This window comes from Oryctolagus cuniculus, chromosome 16, assembly GCF_051225735.1.
Source record: "Oryctolagus cuniculus isolate XC-2025 breed Fujian yellow rabbit chromosome 16, ASM5122573v1, whole genome shotgun sequence".
In the NCBI taxonomy this organism is placed as follows: domain Eukaryota; kingdom Metazoa; phylum Chordata; class Mammalia; order Lagomorpha; family Leporidae; genus Oryctolagus; species Oryctolagus cuniculus.
In genome coordinates, this window is record NC_142882.1 from 57,772,855 (window position 1) to 57,793,070 (window position 20,216).

General features: G+C 52.0%; 1 protein-coding gene across 2 annotated transcripts in view; it reads right to left on the reverse strand.

Moving 5' to 3' along the window:
* SCRN1 (secernin 1) overlaps window positions 1-20,216 on the reverse strand; it is a 68,699-nt gene that overhangs the window by 18,218 nt on the left and 30,265 nt on the right. For both annotated transcript variants that reach the window (XM_002713733.6, XM_070059692.2), the window contains exons 3-4: window positions 8,541-8,722; window positions 3,285-3,487 (exon numbers count right to left, since the gene is read on the reverse strand). In XM_002713733.6, coding sequence (XP_002713779.1) covers window positions 3,285-3,487; window positions 8,541-8,722 — 385 coding nt within the window. The remainder of the gene's footprint in view (window positions 1-3,284; window positions 3,488-8,540; window positions 8,723-20,216) is intronic.

The window sequence follows — 20,216 nt, forward strand, 5'->3', positions numbered from 1 at the left end:
TCTGGAGCCCAGAACTCAACCAGAGCAGGGACTCAAGTACTTGAACTTCACCTGCTGCATTAATGCATCCCAGGGTTCATTAGCAGGAAGCTGGAATTGGAAGTGGAGCTGGGCCTTGAACCCAGGCACCCTGGGGTTGGGATGCAGATGCCAAGTGACATCTTAACCACTGTGCCAAATTATTGCATTTTAAATGGGCAATAGTCACTTTGCTAATCCTAAGTTTGCAATCAAAAGGAAATACAGGAGGCCCATCATACTAGGGAAATAAACCCCAGCATTCACTACTTACAAGATAAGCAAAGGGGTCTTTGAAAAAGGCACTGTGTCAACAAGACTTCGAAATCCACAAGAGCTCCCTCCACAGCAGTGCTCAGAGGCATCTGTGGAGATCCAATCTGACTCCTTTCGAACTGGAAAACCCCTTCATACCACCACGCCCTGCCCAAATTTACACGATTGAAAAAATACCCATACTGTTCCATTCGACTTTTTTTCATTTCTCAACATTTAGAAAAACACAGTGGCGATGACCTGGAATGTCCTGGGGAATACAGGGGTGGGGTAGGGTGTGTGTGTGTGTGTGTGTGTGTGTAGACAGAGAGACAAATCCCTAGGGTGTGTGTGTGAAGAGAGAGAGAGAGAAATCTCCAGGATTTTTTTCTCAGAAAAACAGAAGTGCAGCTACATAACCTAGGAGCAGGAACGCCTGCGTCCCGCGCGCACTCCACCTGGGTGAACGAGGATTCAGGTTGGGATTTCTGCTCCGCTCACAGCTGGCGTCTTGCTGCGTCTTCTGCAAAGCCAGAGTTTCGAGCACACAGAGGGGGACCCAGCTCAAAGGTGCTGCCGGGGAGCAAACACTAACAAGTCCCCGTAGGAGCTCAAAAGGGCCATTCATGTCAGCTCCTTCCAGGAAGCACCTGGATCGTCCCCATCCTTGAAGGATGACGAGAGAGAGGAAGCCTAAACTACAAGTGCAACCAAGCCATGCCTCGCTCCTAGAGACGGGGTCAGCGCCACACTCGGGACTCCCATAGGAGCTGCTTCACAGACTCTCACTTCCAAAATCTGCCTTCCTGGTCACGGGCATTGGCCCCTTGGCACAGTCTTTTCCAAGGGCATCATGAAATTAAAATGACAAGCAATTAAAAAATAAGCAAGTCTGCCCTAAAGTGATTCTACATCACTCATACTTGGCAATGAAGAAAACAATGACCTCCTGCGAACAACCCCGTAGCAGCTGTTTTCCTAGAGGGCTGACTCAGCACACACTCGCTCCCAGGCATTTTAGATGGGGAAGACAGAGTGTGTTCAATGCCACTGCGATCCATCACACAGCCGTGGGATCAGAGGGTAGGAAATCAAGGAGGCCAAGAAAGTGCTGGGGGCGGGAGGGAGGTTATTAAATATTTAGTGAGAGACGGTATTCATTTTGTGGAGATTGATTTTTAAGCTGTGTTGGAAGGGCACGCGGCTTGTGAAATGCAGCTCTCGATCAATAGTCTTAGGTTCTATTTCAAAGCAACGTGACAGCTGCTAGGCATGGACCGCGAGCCCTCTTGCTGACTTCATCTCAGGAGACTTGTTTTCTTTTTTTTTATTTTTTTTATTTATTTATTTATTTATTTTTTGACAGGCAGAGTGGACAGTGAGAGAGAGAGACAGAGAGAAAGGTCTTCCTTTGCCGTTGGTTCACCCTCCAATAGCCGCCGCGGCCGGCGCGCTGTGGCCGGCGCACCGCGCTGATCCAATGGCAGGAGCCAGGAGCCAGGTGCTTTTCCTGGTCTCCCATGGGGTGCAGGGCCCAAGCACCTGGGCCATCCTCCACTGCACTCCCTGGCCACAGCAGAGAGCTGGCCTGGAAGAGGGGCAACCGGGACAGAATCCGGCGCCCCAACCGGGACTAGAACCCGGTGTGCCGGCGCCGCTAGGCGGAGGATTAGCCTAGTGAGCTGCGGCGCCGGCTAGGAGACTTGTTTTCTAAAGGAGTCTGAGATCTCTTGCTGTGGGTGAGCTGGAGGCATGGAGGGCCACTCTGGCTATCTTCCTTCTACAGATGCTGCAAGAGCTGGACAGACTGAGCAGGCACATACCCTGGCACTGCACGCCAGGCACACGGGGCGGAGACTGCCAGGACTGTTCTGTGGCTCCTTAATGGGCTCTGCTCGCCCATTCTCTGAGAATCAGAAGCAGATGGCTCCTCCTCCGGGCAGACCCAGCCTTTGCAGAGATTGTTCAGATAACCACTATCTAGATTTTTCAGCCTCAGCAGGGTCACTTTGTATATGGTACAGAGAAGCCCTGATCACAGGACAGTGTACAGAAAACAAGAGACTGGATTCCTAATGACTGCAACAGATGTACTTCTAACCCAGGTCGGATTTGGTTCCAATACCCCATGGCAGGGATGGCCAACAAGTTTAATCCCTAACATTGATTATGATTAACGGAAGAGACTGCCTGGTAAAGTTAGTTGAGAAATATACATAGGCCAGCATAGGTTTGATAGGGGAAGAATGCTGTGATCTACTAGTTATGTCTGCCATGGGCATGGGCAGCTAGAATGGCAGGGTACACACCACGCATGTATCATCCCATCAGTCACTTCTGTCTTACAACTCCTTAATCCTCTCAGGAGCCCTGTAACCCATTCTGGGACTGCGCCTTGTCTGGAATATGAGGGTGGCAGATGTGGTGACACAAGACCACCCTCCCCACCCCCAAATATCCCCTTAACCAGAGTTGTCCCAGAAGCAAGGCCCTCCAGGGGCCACAGAGTAGACATTTAATCCTTCTGTGTGGGTCACCGAGTCCTCTGCCCTCCAAGGGACCTTGCCTCACAGAGAAACGGCCTGGTTGGCCCAGAGTCACCCAACAGTCCTCACACAGAACTCAACACCTGTGTTACAGGAACCCCTGAGACACAAAGAGCCACAGGGTTGGGACAACAAAGGGCAGCTCCCCAGGGAAGGGATCTGTTGGCCTATTATGAAGGAAGACTCCCTGTCCCCTGCTGTGAAGACAGCATGGAACAGCGGGGAGCTGTTCTGAGGCCTGCCCAGAGCCTACAGAATGTTGGGCACAAACTTTCCCGGGGCTGACTTCCTTCACCCAGGTCCGGGAGGTGCCAGCTTCTTCTCCGGAAGTGAGAGGTGTGCCTCCACACCAGGCAGGGTCCAGCACAGACAGAGGCAGCAGCAGCAGTAGGCCTGCCCGGGGCCCGACGCTGCGCCCCCGGCCCACACCCAGCCTCACCACCCTTCACCACCCCTCCCACTCACCTGTGACTCTCTCGGCAGCCCAGAACTTCCCAAGGGTCTCGAGCACCCAGGCCTCCTCACGATCCACGATCAGGAACGCGCTCTGGAAGCTGTGGCAGGAGCTGGCATCTTCGTAGTAATTCCCACCCTGGCCGTGCTCTTGCAGCAGGGAGACGATGACATCTAAGGCCTCTTTAGCTGTTGTCCCTCTCTCTAAACCAAGCCTGGAGTCAAGAGATAAATGTCAGCTGATTCACGCCACCACGAGATGTTGGCCCGCGTCGTCAGAGGCTGGGACTGTGAGCACACCACAGGTGCAGGCTGCCACGCAAAGCCACAGACCCCGCTCACGTCCTGGGACATCCCCCTTCCGCACAGGCAGAAGCAGCCAGAGCCAGTGGCTTCTCTCTGAGAAGGAAGCTCTGCATTCCCCCTTCCTCTTCTCTGGCTCTGGCCCTTAGCCAGACTCCTTTTCTGTGGCTTGTGCTTCCCCTACCCCCAGCCTGGACACAAAGAAGCGTCTGCTGGGTGCAGAGCTATCTCTTGTATTCTATCACATGTATTTTGCTTACTTCCATGGCCTGAATGCTTGTGTCCCCCCATAATTCAAGGGCCACAAATCAATCCCCGATGCGATGACATTAGCAAGCAGGGCCAATAGGAGGTGGTGAGAAAGTGTAAGTGGAGCCCTTGTGGCCACCTTAGTGTCCTTATAAGAGACCCCACCTGTGATGCCAGTATCCTGTATGAGCCCCAGCCTGAGTCCGAGCTGCTTCATTTTTTTTTTAAAGATTTATTTATTTATTTATCTGAAAGTCAGAGTTGCAGAGAGAGAGGTCTCCCATCCACTGGTTCACTCCCCAATTGGCTGCAACGGCTGGAGCTGTGCCAATCCAAAGCCAGGAGCTTCGTCTGGGTCTCCCATGAAGGTATAGGGGCCCAGGACTTGGGCCATCTTCCACTGCTTTCCCAAGCCATAGCAGAGAGCTGGATTGGAAGCGGAGCAGCCAGGACTTGAACTGGCGCCCACATGGGATATGGACACTGCAGGCGGCGGCTTTACCTGCTACACCACAGCACCAGCCCCAGCTGCTTCACTCTGATTTAGCTCCCTGCTAATGTACCTGGGAAGGCAGCAGAGGATGGCCCCAGTACTTGGGCCCCTGCCACCCACGTGGGGGACCTGGATGGAGTGTCAGGCTCCTGGCTTTGGCCTGCCCCAGTCCTGGTCATTGCAGCGATTTGGAGACTGAACCAGTGGGAGGAAGACCTATCTGTGTGTGTGTGTGTAACTCTGCCTTTCAAATAAAATAATGATGATGATGATAATGATGAGAGAGGCCCCAGAGAGGTCTCCACATGAGGGCATAGCAAGCAGGCACCAGCTCTGCCCCAGAACGTGAGCCCTCGGCAGACAGCTGCCAGCCTTCGACCTTGGCCTTCCTGGCCTCCAGAACTGCAAGCAGGAAACAGCTGCTGTTTACAAGCTGCCCAGCTTATGATGCTCTATTACAGCAGCCCAATCGCACTGAGAACCTCAGTAATATAAAAGTGGTCTACTGCCAACCTCGTCCTCTACACACAGAACTCACTCTGGGATTCCATCAGGATCGAGCGGCTGGTTAGAACACAACCGATCCCTCTCCTGCATAGTCCTCCTCCCACCTCTCAGCGTATGTCCACTGGGTGGCTTACAGCTTCCGTTATCCTAAAAGGAAACTCATTCCTTCAGAAATGAGATGGCCACCTCTCCCTGGCCTTTCCAATTAACATGCTGCTTATTTATCTATGAGGCAAAGCGAGAGCTCCCACTCATTGGTTCACCCCCCCAAATGCCCACAACAGCCAGGATCAGGTCAGGGCCCAAAGCCAGGAGTCAGGAACTCAATCCAGGCCTCCCACATGCGGGTCAGGAATCCAACTACTTGAACCAGGAGGGTCTGCATTAGCAGGAAGCTGGAGACAGGAGGCAGTGGTAGGTATGGAACCCAGGCACTCCAACATGAGACACACGCATCTATCTATTTATTTATTTATTTATTTTGACAGGCAGAGTTAGACAGTGAGAGAGAGAGAGACAGAGAGAAAGGTCTTCCTTTTTCCGTTGGTTCATCCCCTATATGGCCACTATGGCCGGCACTGAGCCGATCTGAAGCCAGGAGCCAGGTGCTTCCTCCTGGTCTCCCATGCGGGTACAGGGCCCAAGCACTTGGACCATCCTCCACTACCTTCCCAGGCCACAGCAGAGAGCTGGATCAGAAGTAGAGCAGCTGGATCCCGAACTGGCACCCATGTGGGTGCCGACACCTCAGGGCAGGGCGTTAACCCGTGCACCACAGCGCCGCCGGCCCCTGCAGTGCTTTCTGACTCTGGTTCTCTTCTCACAGGCAGCACAGTCTGAAGAAAAGAGATTTTCTCACTGGCCAAGTAAAACCACACTGCCTGCACCTCAGGCTGAGAGAACAAGGGCAGCCTGTCCAACATCCCTGCCTCCCGAATACAGCAACGCTGAGCTCGGAGCACATTTACTGTGATCTAAGATCCCTGCTCCGGGCAAATTCAGAAGAACAGTGGAGAGATCTCAGAGAGAGCTGGGCCCGGTGCTCTAACAGAATGCAGCCACTGAGGGCTGATCGTCCCTCCTGCCCAAGGCTCGCTGGGCTCCTGACCTTGTGGACGTGGAAGAGCCCCAGCCTCCAGCCAGAATGCTGGGAGCCGGGAGGCCCTGCTGGGGCTAATATCCAAGATGATGGCATCTGAGGGTGGGGGTCCCTGACAGGTCATCAGGCCACAAGGGCAGAGGCCTCATGACGGGGTCAGAGCACTCAGAACAGGGGTGGGGAACCTTTCTTCTGCCAAGGGCCACTGGGATATCTATAACATCATTCAGAGGCCACACAAAAATGATCAACTTGGGGCTAGCGCTGTGGCGTAGCAGCTTAATGCCCTGGCCTGAAGCGCCAGCATCCCATATGGGTACCAGTTCTAGCCCCGGCTGCTCTCCTTCTGATCCAGCTCTCTGCCATGGCCTGGGAAAGCAGTAGAAGATGGCCCAAGTCCTTGGACCCCTGCACCTGCGTGGGAGACTCTGAAGAAGCTCCTGGCTCCTCGCTTCGGATTGGTGCAGCTCCAGGCATTGCGGCCAATTGGGGAGTGAACCATCAGATGGAAGACCTCTCTCTCTCTCTCTCTCTCTCTCTGCCTCTCCTCTCTCTGTGTAACTCTTTCGAATAAATAAATAAATATTTTTTAAAAATCAACTTAAAATCAGTGTCCTATAGATTTACTGAATTCCAAGTCTCAACTGTGGTTGCCTTGTCAGAGTTAGAGCAAAAGATTTTGTGGCCCTTCATGGCCTGCAGGCCAGACATTCCCCACACTTGCCTTATAAGACATGAGGGAGCCTGCATAGTGGGGCAATGGGTTAAGCCACCACCTGCAACACCAGCATTACACACGAGCACTATTTGGAATCTCAGATGCTCCACTGCCAGTGCAGCTCCCTGCTAGTGCTTACTATTTAAGCCTCTTGGACTCCCAAGGGGCTTATGTACACCCCCACCCCGGATGCATTTGTGACGGCAGCCAGAACAGACTACACGGGTGCTGAGTGGAGGTGCTACGTGCTGCACTGACTCGGAGGCAGGCTTGCGAAGCTTTCTGACTCATGCGCGTCTCTCAGCGTCTCACTCAGAGGAGGAGAAAGCATGATATAACAGAGACTAGGGTGACCCTCCCCCTGCAGGCCCTGGTATCCAGGGTTCAGCCACCTTCCAGCTCCGGGGCCTTGGGCAAGTCCTTCAGCACCTCTGCTTCTGGCTCCAGATTCTTCTGCTACCAAGTGAAATAGACAGGCCTGCAGCACTGGGCTGCTGTGAGAGTTAAATGGAAGAAGCAGGCCCAGCGTGTCTCCCCGTGGTTCACTGCGCAGGGTCTCCCTGCTGACAGACACTGACTGGGCCTCCCTCCCGAGATACTGGGCGGGAGACTGATGGAGTCTCTGGTGTCACTGTTAAACAGAGGCAGCACAAGTCTGCCCACTGCCCGCAGGAAAAGGAGAAGGCAGTCACACGAAGGGAAGAGGCAGGGAGTGTGGAAGCAGTCAGTGATCGGCTGGGGCGCGCCGACGCCAACCGGGAGAGCAGATGGCTACGTTTCAGGAACCCTGAGCCAATTGTTTAAGCGCCGGTAGTTCAACATCTGCCACGGTGGGAGTATTTACACCACGGAAACTGGAAACAGCCACGAATCAGGGCTGCCTCCACCCACCAGGCTGGGCATTAAACATGTGCTGGCGTGCCACTGATGGCCGGGTTCCAAGAGCTTCCTAACTCTCCTCCATGTCGGGCCCAGAGGCCTCAGGAGGACAGACAGACCTGGGAAGACGGAGAGACACCCTGGCATTCAGAAAAGAAATTCCCATGTTTATGTTAGCTCCTGCCAGCTGCCTCTCCTTGGAATGAACCTCATGAAACGAGCAAACATGCGTCTAAGTGCTCGGGTGTCTCCTCCATGGGAGAGCGGGGCTGAGCAGCCTCAGCGGGCAGTGGGCCAAAAGCAAGGCAAAGCTCGCTACGTAGCATCAACATGACTGAAAACCCATCTTAGAAACACAGGCAACCGGCATCTATCTTCTGCCTCTATGGGTTGGCCCATGCTATGTATTTCACGTTAGAAGATTCATACAGGGGGGCCAGCACTGTGACATTGCAGGTAAAGCCGCCGCCTGCAGTGATGGGCGCCAGTTCAAGTCCTGGCTGCTCTACTTCCAATCCAGCTCTCTGCTGTGGCCTGGGAAAGCAGTGGAAGATGGCCCAAGTGCTTGGGCCCCTGCACCAGTGTGGGAGACCCAGAAGTTCCTGGATCCTGGCTTCAGATCAGCCCAGCTCCGGCTGTTGCGGTCATCTGGGGACCGAACCAACAGATGAAATATCTCTTTCTCTCTCTCTCTCTCTTTCTCTCTCTCTGCAACTCTGCCTTTCAAATAAATAATCATTTTTTTAAAAAATCATACAGGATGTGATCTTTTGTGTCTGTTTCTTCCACCTAGTGTAATACTTTCAATATCACTTGCAACAGGTATTAACATGCTATCCTTTTTTTACTGCTGAATAATATTTCAACCTCCTCTATTCTTTCTTCCTGTTATTCAAAGTTTACATCAAAACGCATCCATCATTTTTGGGAGGGCTCTGTTACAAAATGCAAGGTTTAAAGCCTATCCCCATTTGCATCCCCTACTTCGGGCAGCTGTGCCCAAGAATGGCCACGTGGTACCTGACCAGGTCCATCCCCAGCAAGGCTTCCCTCTCAGCAGCTGGTTCTCGGGTGCTGACGGCTTCGTTGGCGATGCACACTCCATGTTCATTGGCTCCCATTTCTGCCCCCCAAAGCCAGGCGGGTCTGCTTATCACTATGGCGTGGGTCCTGGGGACTTGGTCGACTGAGATGTACGTGCACTGAAAAACAGAGACAGGAAGAAGGCGCCGTCACCTCTTGGTTTCCACCTTGGGACGCACACGGAACCATCATCTCAGTTACAAACAGAGCCGGAACAAAAAAACCCTTTCAGTATACCCAGATTTACAAGATGCCCAAGGCTCAACGCAGCTCACTGGTCTCCATGGGAGCGGCAGTCTCTCTGGTCCAAGCCAATCCATCCGTAGCGCCCAGGACTCTGGCAGTCGCCTTGAACCAGGTACTCAGCAGGTCATCACCCTCAACATTCTGTGTCCACTCATCTGAACAGGCACGGGCGGCCGCCAGCATTTCAACAGAACTCAGCTAGCTCTTCTCATTTGCAAAAATCCTGATAGATCATTGGCTTGCAAATTTTATTAAAGTTATCCAGCCCCATCTTCAAAAGACATTTTACCTGCAAGCCTAACACAGAAAGCAGACAGAAGGAAAGTGGCTTTGAATAAAGGCGGTCCCTGAGCCCCTTGCAATGATCTCTGGGGCTTACAGAAGCACAATTCGGCAACCTTCATCCAGCTACCTCCCAGGGTCCACATTAACAGGAAGCTTAATCAGAAACAGAAGAGCTGGGACTTGAACCAGACACTCTGATACGGGATGCAGGCATCCTGAGCAATAACTTAACGACCATGCCAAACGCTGCCCCTAATACTGACAGTGAACTACTGCAGGACAACATACACTGCACCTTCCTCTCTGCCCCATCGGATTCCCACACTAGGCCAGCGAGGTGGACACAGGAGGCGACAGTCACAGAGAAATGTGTCCGAACTGCAGCACGTGCCCCTGGGGGGTGAATGTCCAATCTTCTCCAGGCTTCTAGGTCTTTCTCTGGAAGATGAGGGAGCTAATTTAGATCAAACTATTTCTTCTGAAGTATTCGTGAGCTCAGAACCCTTCCTTCACACGAACTCCTACACAGCAACACACACACAATGAAAGTAGTCAAAGAGCATCCAGGGACATGGGGGAAGCAGGCAGCACAGGACCAGGGTAGACGCCCATGCACAGCCCCGCGTGCCTCTCTCTCTGTTCTTCTTCCCCACGAGGAGGCCCATGGTGAGGTACTGGGCCGGGCCAGTTGGAAAATCACTCCACCAGACATGGATGGAGCCTCCCGACTCTGGCACGCCATGAGCCCAGGACGGGGTACGGTGGATGCAGGATGCAATTCGGGGCTCTAAATTACACAGCTCCTGAGCTCTCCAGGGAGACTTTCAGCATCTGCAGCCACTGTCTGCACTTCCAACTGGAGCCACTGTCAGCTTAGATTGCTTTTTTCACTCAACACCCAGCTGTATCGACTGAAAGCAGCCCTCTGGGTTGCATTTTTCTGCATTGATTTCTCATAAGCTGCAAAGCTCCGGTGAGTGCTGAAACGCACGCAGCACACGGCCCCGTTGCCCAGGTGACATCAGGTGCGGCTCTGCTCTGGGATGATGTCATTTCCCTTGATAAAGCTTTACAAACCGAAAGCTGAGTAAGCCCGGAGGTGGTCAAGAGACCCCGGAGTTTTTCATGGTAAATCGACAACAAAACACACTCTTGGAATGTTCTCTCCTATTTGGTGATCAGATTACTTTATTTGTAGAAATGATTCTTGTAGAGTTCAAAGCTGGCCAAAAAGGTAATCAATAGTGCTCTTCTGTGTATTTCTGTCTTAACATTGCACACTTCCACATAAAATATAAGTGCAGACACTGGGCCACGTTTTCCAAAACCCCATCCCCACTGAGCACCAGTGCTGTGGCATAACTGCTAAAGCCACTGCCTGCAGTGCCGGCATCCCATATGGGAACCAGTTCTAGTCCCGGCTCTCTGCTATGGCCTGGGAAAGCAGCAGAGGATGGCCCAAGTCCTTGGGCCCCTGGAAGCCCCGTGGGAGACCTGGGAAAAGCTCCTGGCTCCTGGCTTCGGAATGGCGTAGCTCCAGCCGTTTCAGTCATTTGGGAAGTGAACCAGCAGATAGAAGACCTCTCTCTCCTCTCTTTCTCTCTCTCTAGCTCTACCTCTCTCTATAACTCCATCTTTCAAATAAATAAAATAAATCTTAAAAAAAAATAATGAGTCATAGGAAGGAGTTTCAGCTACTTGGGCTTGGATTTATAGTAAAGTTTTTTTTTTTTTTAATGGCACGAAGAGCAAAAATAGAAAATGGTTTCATTGATTTGTCCTTAAATTCATTTTTACATTATATATTTCCATTTTAGCAACTACTCAGAGAACACCAACCACACTCAAAGCTTTCTGTGCTGCGTGCGGCTGGCAGAAAATCGGTGGGCCCAGTCCCTGTGCTTCCTGCTCAGAAGGAAAGAGAAGGCGCACACACATCACCAGGACCCCCAGGCCAACAGCGTCACTGAGCCGCCCCACAACCTCAGCAACACTGGGCATGCCTACTTGATACCGAGGGCACCTTCCCTTCCGAACCATTCTGTCCTACTCTATTTTCCCGTCTTCCCACCCCAGTCCCATCACCCTTTCAAGATACTACAGAGCTGACTCATTTATTTGGTTTCTTTTAAGGTTTATGTATTCATTTGAAAGGCAGAGTTACAGTGAGAGGCGGAGAGACACAGAGAGAGACAGGCCTTCCATCTGCTAGTTCATTCCCCAAATGGCTTCAATGGCTCAGACTGGGCCGGGCCAAAACCAGGAACCTGGAACTCCATCTGGGTCTCCCACACGAGTACAGGGGCCCAAGTACTTGGAGCATCTTCCACTGCTATCCCAGGTGCATTAGCTGGGAGTTGCACCAGAAGTGCAGCAGCCAGGACTCGAACCAGCAATCATAAGGGATTAGTGGTGATTATAAGGGGTGCTGGCATCGCAGGCACTGCTCCACAAGGCCGGCCCCAATGCACACTCTTTATGTGTGCTATCTCCCCAGCTAAGACGGAAGCTCCATGAGAGAAAGGGTCATTTTTGTCATTTAGGTCACTGGCTTATTCCAGGTGTGGAACATAGCAGGCATCGGTAAATCTTTTTTGGGTGGATGTATGAACAGACAGACAGACAGATGGATGCATTACAAAGGTCTGAGGAAGCAAAATCAAGATCCAAAGGAGAAAAGGACCACATCCAGGTGGCCAGAGGCTTTATCAACGGGCAGCAATGGAGTCGCTCCTCCAGACAGCGAGAGATTCCAGAGCTACGAGCCTAAGAAAAGAGAAATGGGGGTGCCAAAGGTATGTTCCTGGTCCAGGGCACCCCCAGTGTGCACTGTGATGACATGGAGACACTGCACTGTGGGGCCCTGTAAGAACTGACTTATGAAGATGCTGGACATGCATGCACTTTTTTTTTTTTTAAGATTTATTACTTATTTGAAAGTGAGAGTTACATGGGGGGGGGGGTGTCTTCCACCTCCTGGTTCACTCCCCAGTTGGCTGCAATGGCCAGCCCATGCATGCACTTTTGAGGCCAAACCCAGAATGGTGAGGAAGTAAAGGGATCTCCAGTGAGGGCCTCAGGAGTCTGTGACAGCCCCCAGTGGCCCTCTGTCAGGGACCCTAGAAGCCTGGGCCCAGCAAGGGCCCTCTTGACACAGCTATGCACACCCCTGCACTGCGCCTTAAATCAGGCTGATCACAACCGACCTGGCAGTGGGGGTGGGGTGAGGAGGGAGAACACACTGGTCCCACATAGCACGCTTATTTAAAATCCCTGTTTGGGAACAAATCTCACAAAACAAGGAACATTCACACCAGACATAATTAGCAAAGCTTCATAAAGTCAGCCAGCTAGAACATGAACTCTACAGGCTGTCTTTTTTAAAACTCACTGAGCTTGGCAATGGCCGCATTACTAAGGAGGCAGAGAATGAGAGGGACCGGAGGTCAGGGAGGAGGAGGTGTCACCAAGGAAAAATACGGAAAAGCACCTGAAGTCTCCTTTCAGCATGGCAAAACCAACTTCGTTCTCCAAGCCAAATTCCTACTACAAAATAAACAAAGTGTTGGCCACTGAAGTGCTGCACCAGGGGCCGGGTGTTTGGCCAAGCGGTTAAGATGCCCGCATCCCATCTCCGAGCCTCTGGTGCAATTCCTGGCTCCAAGTCCTAACACCGACTTCCTGCTCATGCAGACCCTGGGAGGCGGCAGTGATGACTCAGCAGCTGGGCTCCTGCCACCCACGTGGGAGACCTGGATTAAGTTCCTGTCTCCGTGGGGAAGTAACCAATGGATGGGAGCTCGTACTCAATCTCTCTCGTTAATTAATCGATTCTTGAAGGTTTTTGAAAGATGGATCCTCCTGGAGAAAGTTCTGGTCTCAGCTTTGGTGGTTTTTTTTATTAAAGATTTATTTTATTTATTTGAAAGAAAGTTACAGAGAGAGGTAGAGACAGAGAGGGGTCTTCCATCTGATGGTTCACTCCCCACATGGCTGCAATGGCCAGAGCTGTGCCGATCCAAAGGCAGGAGCTTCTTCCAGGTCTCCCATGCAGGTGCAGGGGCCAAGGACTTGGGCCGTCTTCTACTGCTTTCCCAGGCCATAGCAGAGAGCTGGATCAGAAGAGGAGCAGCTAGGACTAGAACCAGTGCCCATTTGGGATGGCAGTGCTTCAGGGCAGGGCTTTAACCCACTGAGCCACAGCGCCAGCCCCTCAGCTTTGGTTTTAAGCTGTCTGCATGGACTATGGCCAGAGGGGAGCATCTGTGTGGCTACCCCTCGCACTCAGCCTTTCACAAAACCAATCTGCCAAGTGATGGGACTCCCGGCGCCAAAGCCACAGAACAACACGAGGCTGCCCAGAGCAGCCAGCATGGAGAGACACACTGCCCAGTGCCAGCCACAGGCCTTAAAGGAAGTGCCTGCCTTGGGCTTGCCACGCTCTCCGGAGGCTGCCTCTCAGCCAGGCTGAGCGGCAAAGGGGTCCTGGAGACAGAAAGATAAGGCTTCTGCAGAGGCAGCCTTGTGTCATTTTGCGCAGTCCTGTCCAAAATGCAAAGCAAGCTCGGCTTCCTGCCGCTGTCTCCCCCACCCACTCGCGGACACACTATTCCTGGACCCCAGGGGAGGGAGAAACAGACACACACAATAGACATTTCAACAGATGAAGCGCAACCATTGTGCCTTCGCTACGGCACTCAGCTGGGGAGCACAACCCTGGCACCACCAGCGAAAACCACTGAGGGACGAGTTGATGAGTCAGCCCCACTTCTGAGTAGGGGAGGTGCGGGGAAGGCAGGGGAATGGAGATGCTTTGGGCAAACAGTTTTAGCTTCAGAAAACCTGCAGCACTAACGCATCACTGCGCATGACCCCTGGGCACAGGCTGCTTGCATGTTTTAATTGCTTTATTAGTGCCTTGCTTCCTACCTGACTGGCTTTAAGATTTATTTTTTTTTTATTTTATTTGAAAGGCAGAGTGACACAGAGAGAGATCTTCCATCTGCTGGCTCATTTCCCCCAAATGGCTACGTCAGGGCTAGGCAAGGCCAAAGCTAGAAGCCAAGAGTTGCCTCTGGGTCTCCCACGTGGTGCAGGGGCCCAAGGACTTGGGCCATCTTCCACTGCTTTCCCAGGCCATAGCAGGGAGCTGGATCAGAAGCTGAGCAGCCGGGACGTGAACCAGTGCTCATATGCGATGCTGGTGTCAGAGGAGGTGGCTTCACCTGGTGTGCCACGATGCTGGCCCCATATTTGACCAGTGTTTGGAAATGTGTCCTTCATGTTCACATGTGTCTTCATGAAGAGGCAAGGAGGGGTGAACCTCAGAGGGCATCACCCCTCATCACATCTTAGAAGAGCAGCATGGGGGCCAGAGCCATGGCACAGCGGGTTAACTCCCTGGCATGAAGCGCCAGCATCCCATATGGGTGCTGGTTCTAGTCCCGGCTGCTCCTCTTCCGGTCCAGCTCTCTGTTAGGGCCTGGGAAAGCAGTGGAGGATGGTCCAAGCGCTTGGGCCCATGCACCCACGTGATAGACCCAGAAGAAGCTCCTGCCTCCTGGCTTTGGATCAGCTCAGCTTCAGTTGTGGCTATTTGGGGAGTGAACCAGCTGATGGAAGACCTCTCTGTCTCTCCCTATCACTGTCTGTAACTCTACCTCTCAAATAAATAAATAAAATCTTAAAAACAAAAAAGGCAGCGTGACATTTCCTGGACACTTTTGGATCTTTGGGGATGGGCACTTCAGAGGCCTGGGCTTGGAAGGGGATGTGACAGAGAGAAGCCAGTGAGACATTTCTCTCTCTACATAAGCCCCTGGCCCCAGGGCTGAAGAGAAGAACAGCATACAATCTGCCCAGGAGCCAGGAGCTCTGCACAGCTCCCTATGATTCCAGAATGATCTGTGCTTTCCAATGATAAGAAACCACCTTCAGACCCTCCCACACACAAACACACACGCACACTATACCAACATGGCCTCCCCGTAGACAATGTCACTAAGAACTCCACCAGCCATCACTGATTGGTAGCATTCTAGTCTTGCAAGTATTTTCATTGGTGGAAAAAAGAGAAATGGTCTCTCAAAAGCCTGCCCAAACAGGAAAGTTACCTTCCAATAACGGAATTCAGGTTTCCCAAGTGGCATCTTTCTTAGTATACATACCTGTCCCAAATCCAACTTTTTAAAATGTAATTGTTATTAATTTACTTGAGAGGCAGAAAGAGAGAGAAAGAAACAGAGAGAGCTCCTATCTGCTGGTTAACTGTCCAAATGCCCAAAATAGCCCAGGCTGACCAAGGGCAGGAGCCAGAAGCAGGAACTCAATTTACTGTCATTTACGATGCAAGGGGCACAGATTAAACATTTTACAACACCCACGTTGTATGGCACATACTAGACACTTTGTGTTTGTCATGTGTATCTTTTATTACCTGAGATTTAGTCAAGGAACGTTACAGTGCAGGTCACATGTACATGCCTAGAACACTGGTTCAAGGCCGGCGCCGCGGCTCACTAGGCTAATCCTCCGCCTAGCGGCGCCGGCACACCGGGTTCTAGTCCCGGTTGGGGCGCCGGATTCTGTCCCGGTTGCCCCTCTTCCAGGCCAGCTCTCTGCTGTGGCCAGGGAGTGCAGTGGAGGATGGCACAAGTGCTTGGGCCCTGCACCCCATGGGAGACCAGGAAAAGCACCTGGCTCCTGGCTCCTGCCATCGGATCAGCGCGGTGCGCTAGCCGCAGAGTGCCGGCCACGGCGGCCATTGGAGGGTAAACCAACGGCAAAGGAAGACCTTTCCCTCTGTCTCTCTCTCTCACTGTCCACTCTGCCTGTCAAAAAATAAAATAAAATAAAATAAAATAAAAATAAAAATAGAACACTGGTTCAGGAGTCAGTGACCTGAAGTCTGATTACTGTGGGGAGCAATCCGGACTAGACTGAGTTACTCGAATTAAGACTTGTTCTATGCATCTGCTCTCCCACAATATGGCGCTGGGAGAGAAGTAAACAGCTTCCGCACAGCTGCCTCCAGTTCAACCAATTAACTGTAGGACTTGCTCCTGATTGGAGAGCAGCGTACTCGGCGTGTGGGCGGCCGAGTTGGGATTGGCAGAGAAGGACTATAAAGGAGGAGAGAAACGGCATGCACCGGGAACATCTATGGGGAACATCTAGCTGAAGGAACACCCGTGCAGCCCCCGAGAAGAGCCGGCCGGCGGTGTGCCGCTCCCCTGCGGAAGTGGGGAATGTGGCCAGGGGGAACTGCCCTTCCACGGAGGTGGAAGGGATAGTAGCCAACCCGGGAAGAACCAGCAGCAAACCCGGGGAGGGCCGAGCAGACGAAAGAACAGCGCAGGGTCTTGTGTCGTTCCTCCACGAAGAGGGGGAGCGACATAATGGTGCCGTGACTCGGATAGGAAACCTAGCTCGGATAGGAAACCTAGGACGGATAGCAAACTTAGGAGGGAAGAAACGGGAAGAAGCAGGAAAATACCAGAGAGAGAGACTAGCAAACAGCCTAGGGAAAAGCCGGACGAAAAAGGAGCCGGAAGAAGCTATTGAAAGCCTAGGCATAGACTCGAAACAGCCTAGGGAAAAGCCGGACGAAAAAGGAGCCGGAAGAAGCTATTGAAAGCCTAGGCATAGACTCGGATACGGACTACGGGGGGAAGCTGGGAGAAATCTCTAAGGTCGAAAGCGAAAGTGAAAGCTAGAACAAACAGACTCGGATGCGGACTGTGGGGAGAGGCCAGGAGAAATGAGGGAGGAATATCGTTGGAAGAAAGCTTGGGGAAACATACCGGGTAGAGAAAACTGTTAGGGAAATTGAAGCCGTGGGGGGCAGGCCGAGGCGGAAACGGAAGCCACTTTGGGGTTCTCAGGTTAGCCCGGGAATAGGGGGCGAAAAGTTGAAACTAGAAGCTGAGACGTAAGCCAGATTGGGATCCGTCTGATTAGCCCGGGGAGCAAAGGACGGGAAGCCAAATCGTGGGGCGGAGACGTACGCTGGGTTGAATTCGCCAGGCTAGCCCGGGGAACTTAGATTGAATCCTAGTGGCGGAGACGCAAGCTACGCTGTGTTACTCGCGGCAGCCGCCGCGTGCAGAGAGAGCACGGGGCGTGAATAGATAGGGAACGCTGGCGTAGGCCGTGGTTCAGACGCGAAAGGGTTAAGCGTGGAGACCGCGGAGCCGCGCAAAGCCGGGAAGCTGCGCAGATGAGAGAGGCGCGCGGGCTGAAGCGGCGCAGAGCCGGGAACCCGCCGGCGGGGCGAGGTGCCGGAAAGCCGCAGGGATAAGAGAAACAGAAGTTTGGAAGTGAAGTAAAAGAGAAATGGGAATGCTGGAAGATAGAAGTGAAATGGGAGAGGTAGGAATGCCCGGAGATAGAGAAATAGAGAAAAATAAGGCCTCCCCTCAACATGCCAATTAGAAGGCTTGGATTCGGTCTGCCTGATTTAAGGCGGTAAGCGCCAGCAAAGCTCGACCAGAGTATGAGCTGCAGGTCACCGAAGATAGGCACGAACCAACACTAATAAGTCTCCCCCACAATAAGGCAATGAGAAGGCTTGGATTCGGTTTGCCTGATAGGTTTTGTAAACACCTGCAGGCAGTTCTAGCAGAGCAGAGCATGCGCTGCGGGGCACCGAACACAGGCACGCATCAGCGCCTAAAAACCTCCTCACAATGGCGAAGAGAGGACCCGGATTCGGTTTTCCTGATTGATAGGACTTGTAAGAGCCTGTGGCAACTCTAGCAAGTACAGCAATTACCATCCCGAGATCTACCATCCCGAGATCACCTCCATAGAAATAGTAGGATTTGCCAGTTGATAATTTTTTTTATTATTTTTTGACAGGCAGAGTGGACAGTGAGAGAGAGAGACAGAGAGAAAGGTCTTCCTTTGCCGTTGGTTCACCCTCCAATGGCCGCCGTGGCCAGCGCGCTGCAGCCAGCGCATAGCGCTGATCCGATGGCAGGAGCCAAGTACTTATCCTGGTCTCCCATGGGGTGCACGGTCCAAGTACTTGGGCCATCCTCCACTGCACTCCCGGGCCACAGCAGAGAGCTGGCCTGGAAGAGGGGCAACTGGGACAGAATCTGGCACCCCGACCGGGACTAGAACCCGGTGTGCCGACAAGGCGGAGGATTAGCCTAGTGAGCCGCGGCGCCAGCCGCCGGTTGATAATTTAAAGAATACTTTAAAAGTAAGACATACTAGTGCTTATATATTGTGCCAGGCACCATTCTACACATTTTACATGGATTAACTCATTTAATCTTTTTCTTAATTTCTAAAGATTTATTTATTGATTTGAAAGGCAGAGAGAGAGAGAGAGAGAGATCTTTCATCCCCTGGTTCACTCCCCAAATGACCACAACAGCCAGTGTTGGGCCATGCCAAAGCAAGGAGGATCAACCAGGTTTCCCACATGGGTGGCAGGGTCCCAAGCACTTGGTCCATCTTCTGCTGCTTTCCCAGGCACATTAGCAGAGAGCTGGATTAGAAATGGAGTCGGGACCTGGTGCTGTGGTGTAGATTAAGGTTCCATCTGCAGTGCTGACATCCCATATGGACTCTGGTTCAAGTCCTGGCTGTTCCAATTCTGATCCAACTCCCTGCTGATTTACCTAGGAAAAGCAGCTAAACTGAACCAAGTGCTTGGGCCCCTGCACCCATGTGGGAGACCCGCAAGAAACTCCTGGCTCCAGCCTAGTCCAGCCCTGGCCATTGCAACCATTTGAGGAGTGAATCAGCAGATGGAAGATCTCCTCTCTCTCTCTCTCTCTCTCGATCTCTTTAACTCTGACTTTCAAATAAATAAATAAATCTTTAAAAAAAAAAAAGACATAAAATTACACTGTCAAGCATCTTCACCCACGAGCTGGAAACTTATCTACACAAAAGTCTGTACAGGAATGCTTGCAGCAGCTTTACCCATAATTGCCAAACTTTGGGAAGCAACCAAGATGCCCTTCAGCAGGTGAATGGATGAGTACACTGTGCCGCATTCAGACACTGGAAAATTCAGTGACAAAAAGACAGGTGTCATCAAGCCCAGAAAGACACAGAGGAAACGTATACTCGCACTGAAAAGCCCATGAAGGCAGTCTAAAAAGGGTACATGCGTAAAATTCCAAACACATGACATTCTAGAAAATGCAGAAGTTTTCAGACAATGACAGGATCAGGGATGTCTGCCAAGAGCCAGGAGGGAAGAAAGGCTGCATAGGAGAACACAAGAATGTAGGGCAGTGAGACTATTCTCTAGGGCCCCAGGATGTAAGACACAGATCACTTTCCATGAGTGCAAACCCACAGAACACACAACACAAGGTGTGTGGGTGCAGGTCACTGTCCAGGTGTGAGACCACAAAGACACAACACAAGGTGTGTGGATACAGGTCACTGTCCAGGTGTGAGACCACGGAGCACACAACACAAGGCGTGTGGATACAGGTCACTGTCCAGGTGTGAGACCACGGAGCACACAACACAAGGTGTGTGGACACAGATCACTGTCCAGGTGTGAGACCACGGAGCACACAACACAAGGCGTGTGGGTGCAGGTCACTGTCCAGGTGTGAGACCACAAAGCACACAACACAAGGCGTGTGGATGCAGATCATTGTCCACATCTGGGACCACAGAGCACACAACACAAGGTGTGCGGACACAGGTCACTGTCCAGGTATGAGACCACAAAGCACACAACACAAAGCGTGTGGGTGCAGGTCACTGTCCACGTGTCAGACCACAGAGCACACAACACAAGGTTCAGTGAACACAGGTTACTGTTCACGTGGCAGACCACAGAACACACAACACAAACAGTGTGCAGCATGGACTCCAGTGGGTAAATATGCATCAATATTGGCTCATCCATCCTAACAAACATATCTCACATGCACAAGAAGCTAATAATAGTGAGGCCCGGTGAGGGCTACGTGAGAACTCTGTTTCCTGTTTATTTTTCTGCAAATATAAAATTGCTCTTTTGAAATGTCTAATAACTCTCTCTTTCTCTCCCCCTCTCTCCCCCTCTCTCACTCCCTCTCTCTAACTCTTTCAAATAAATGA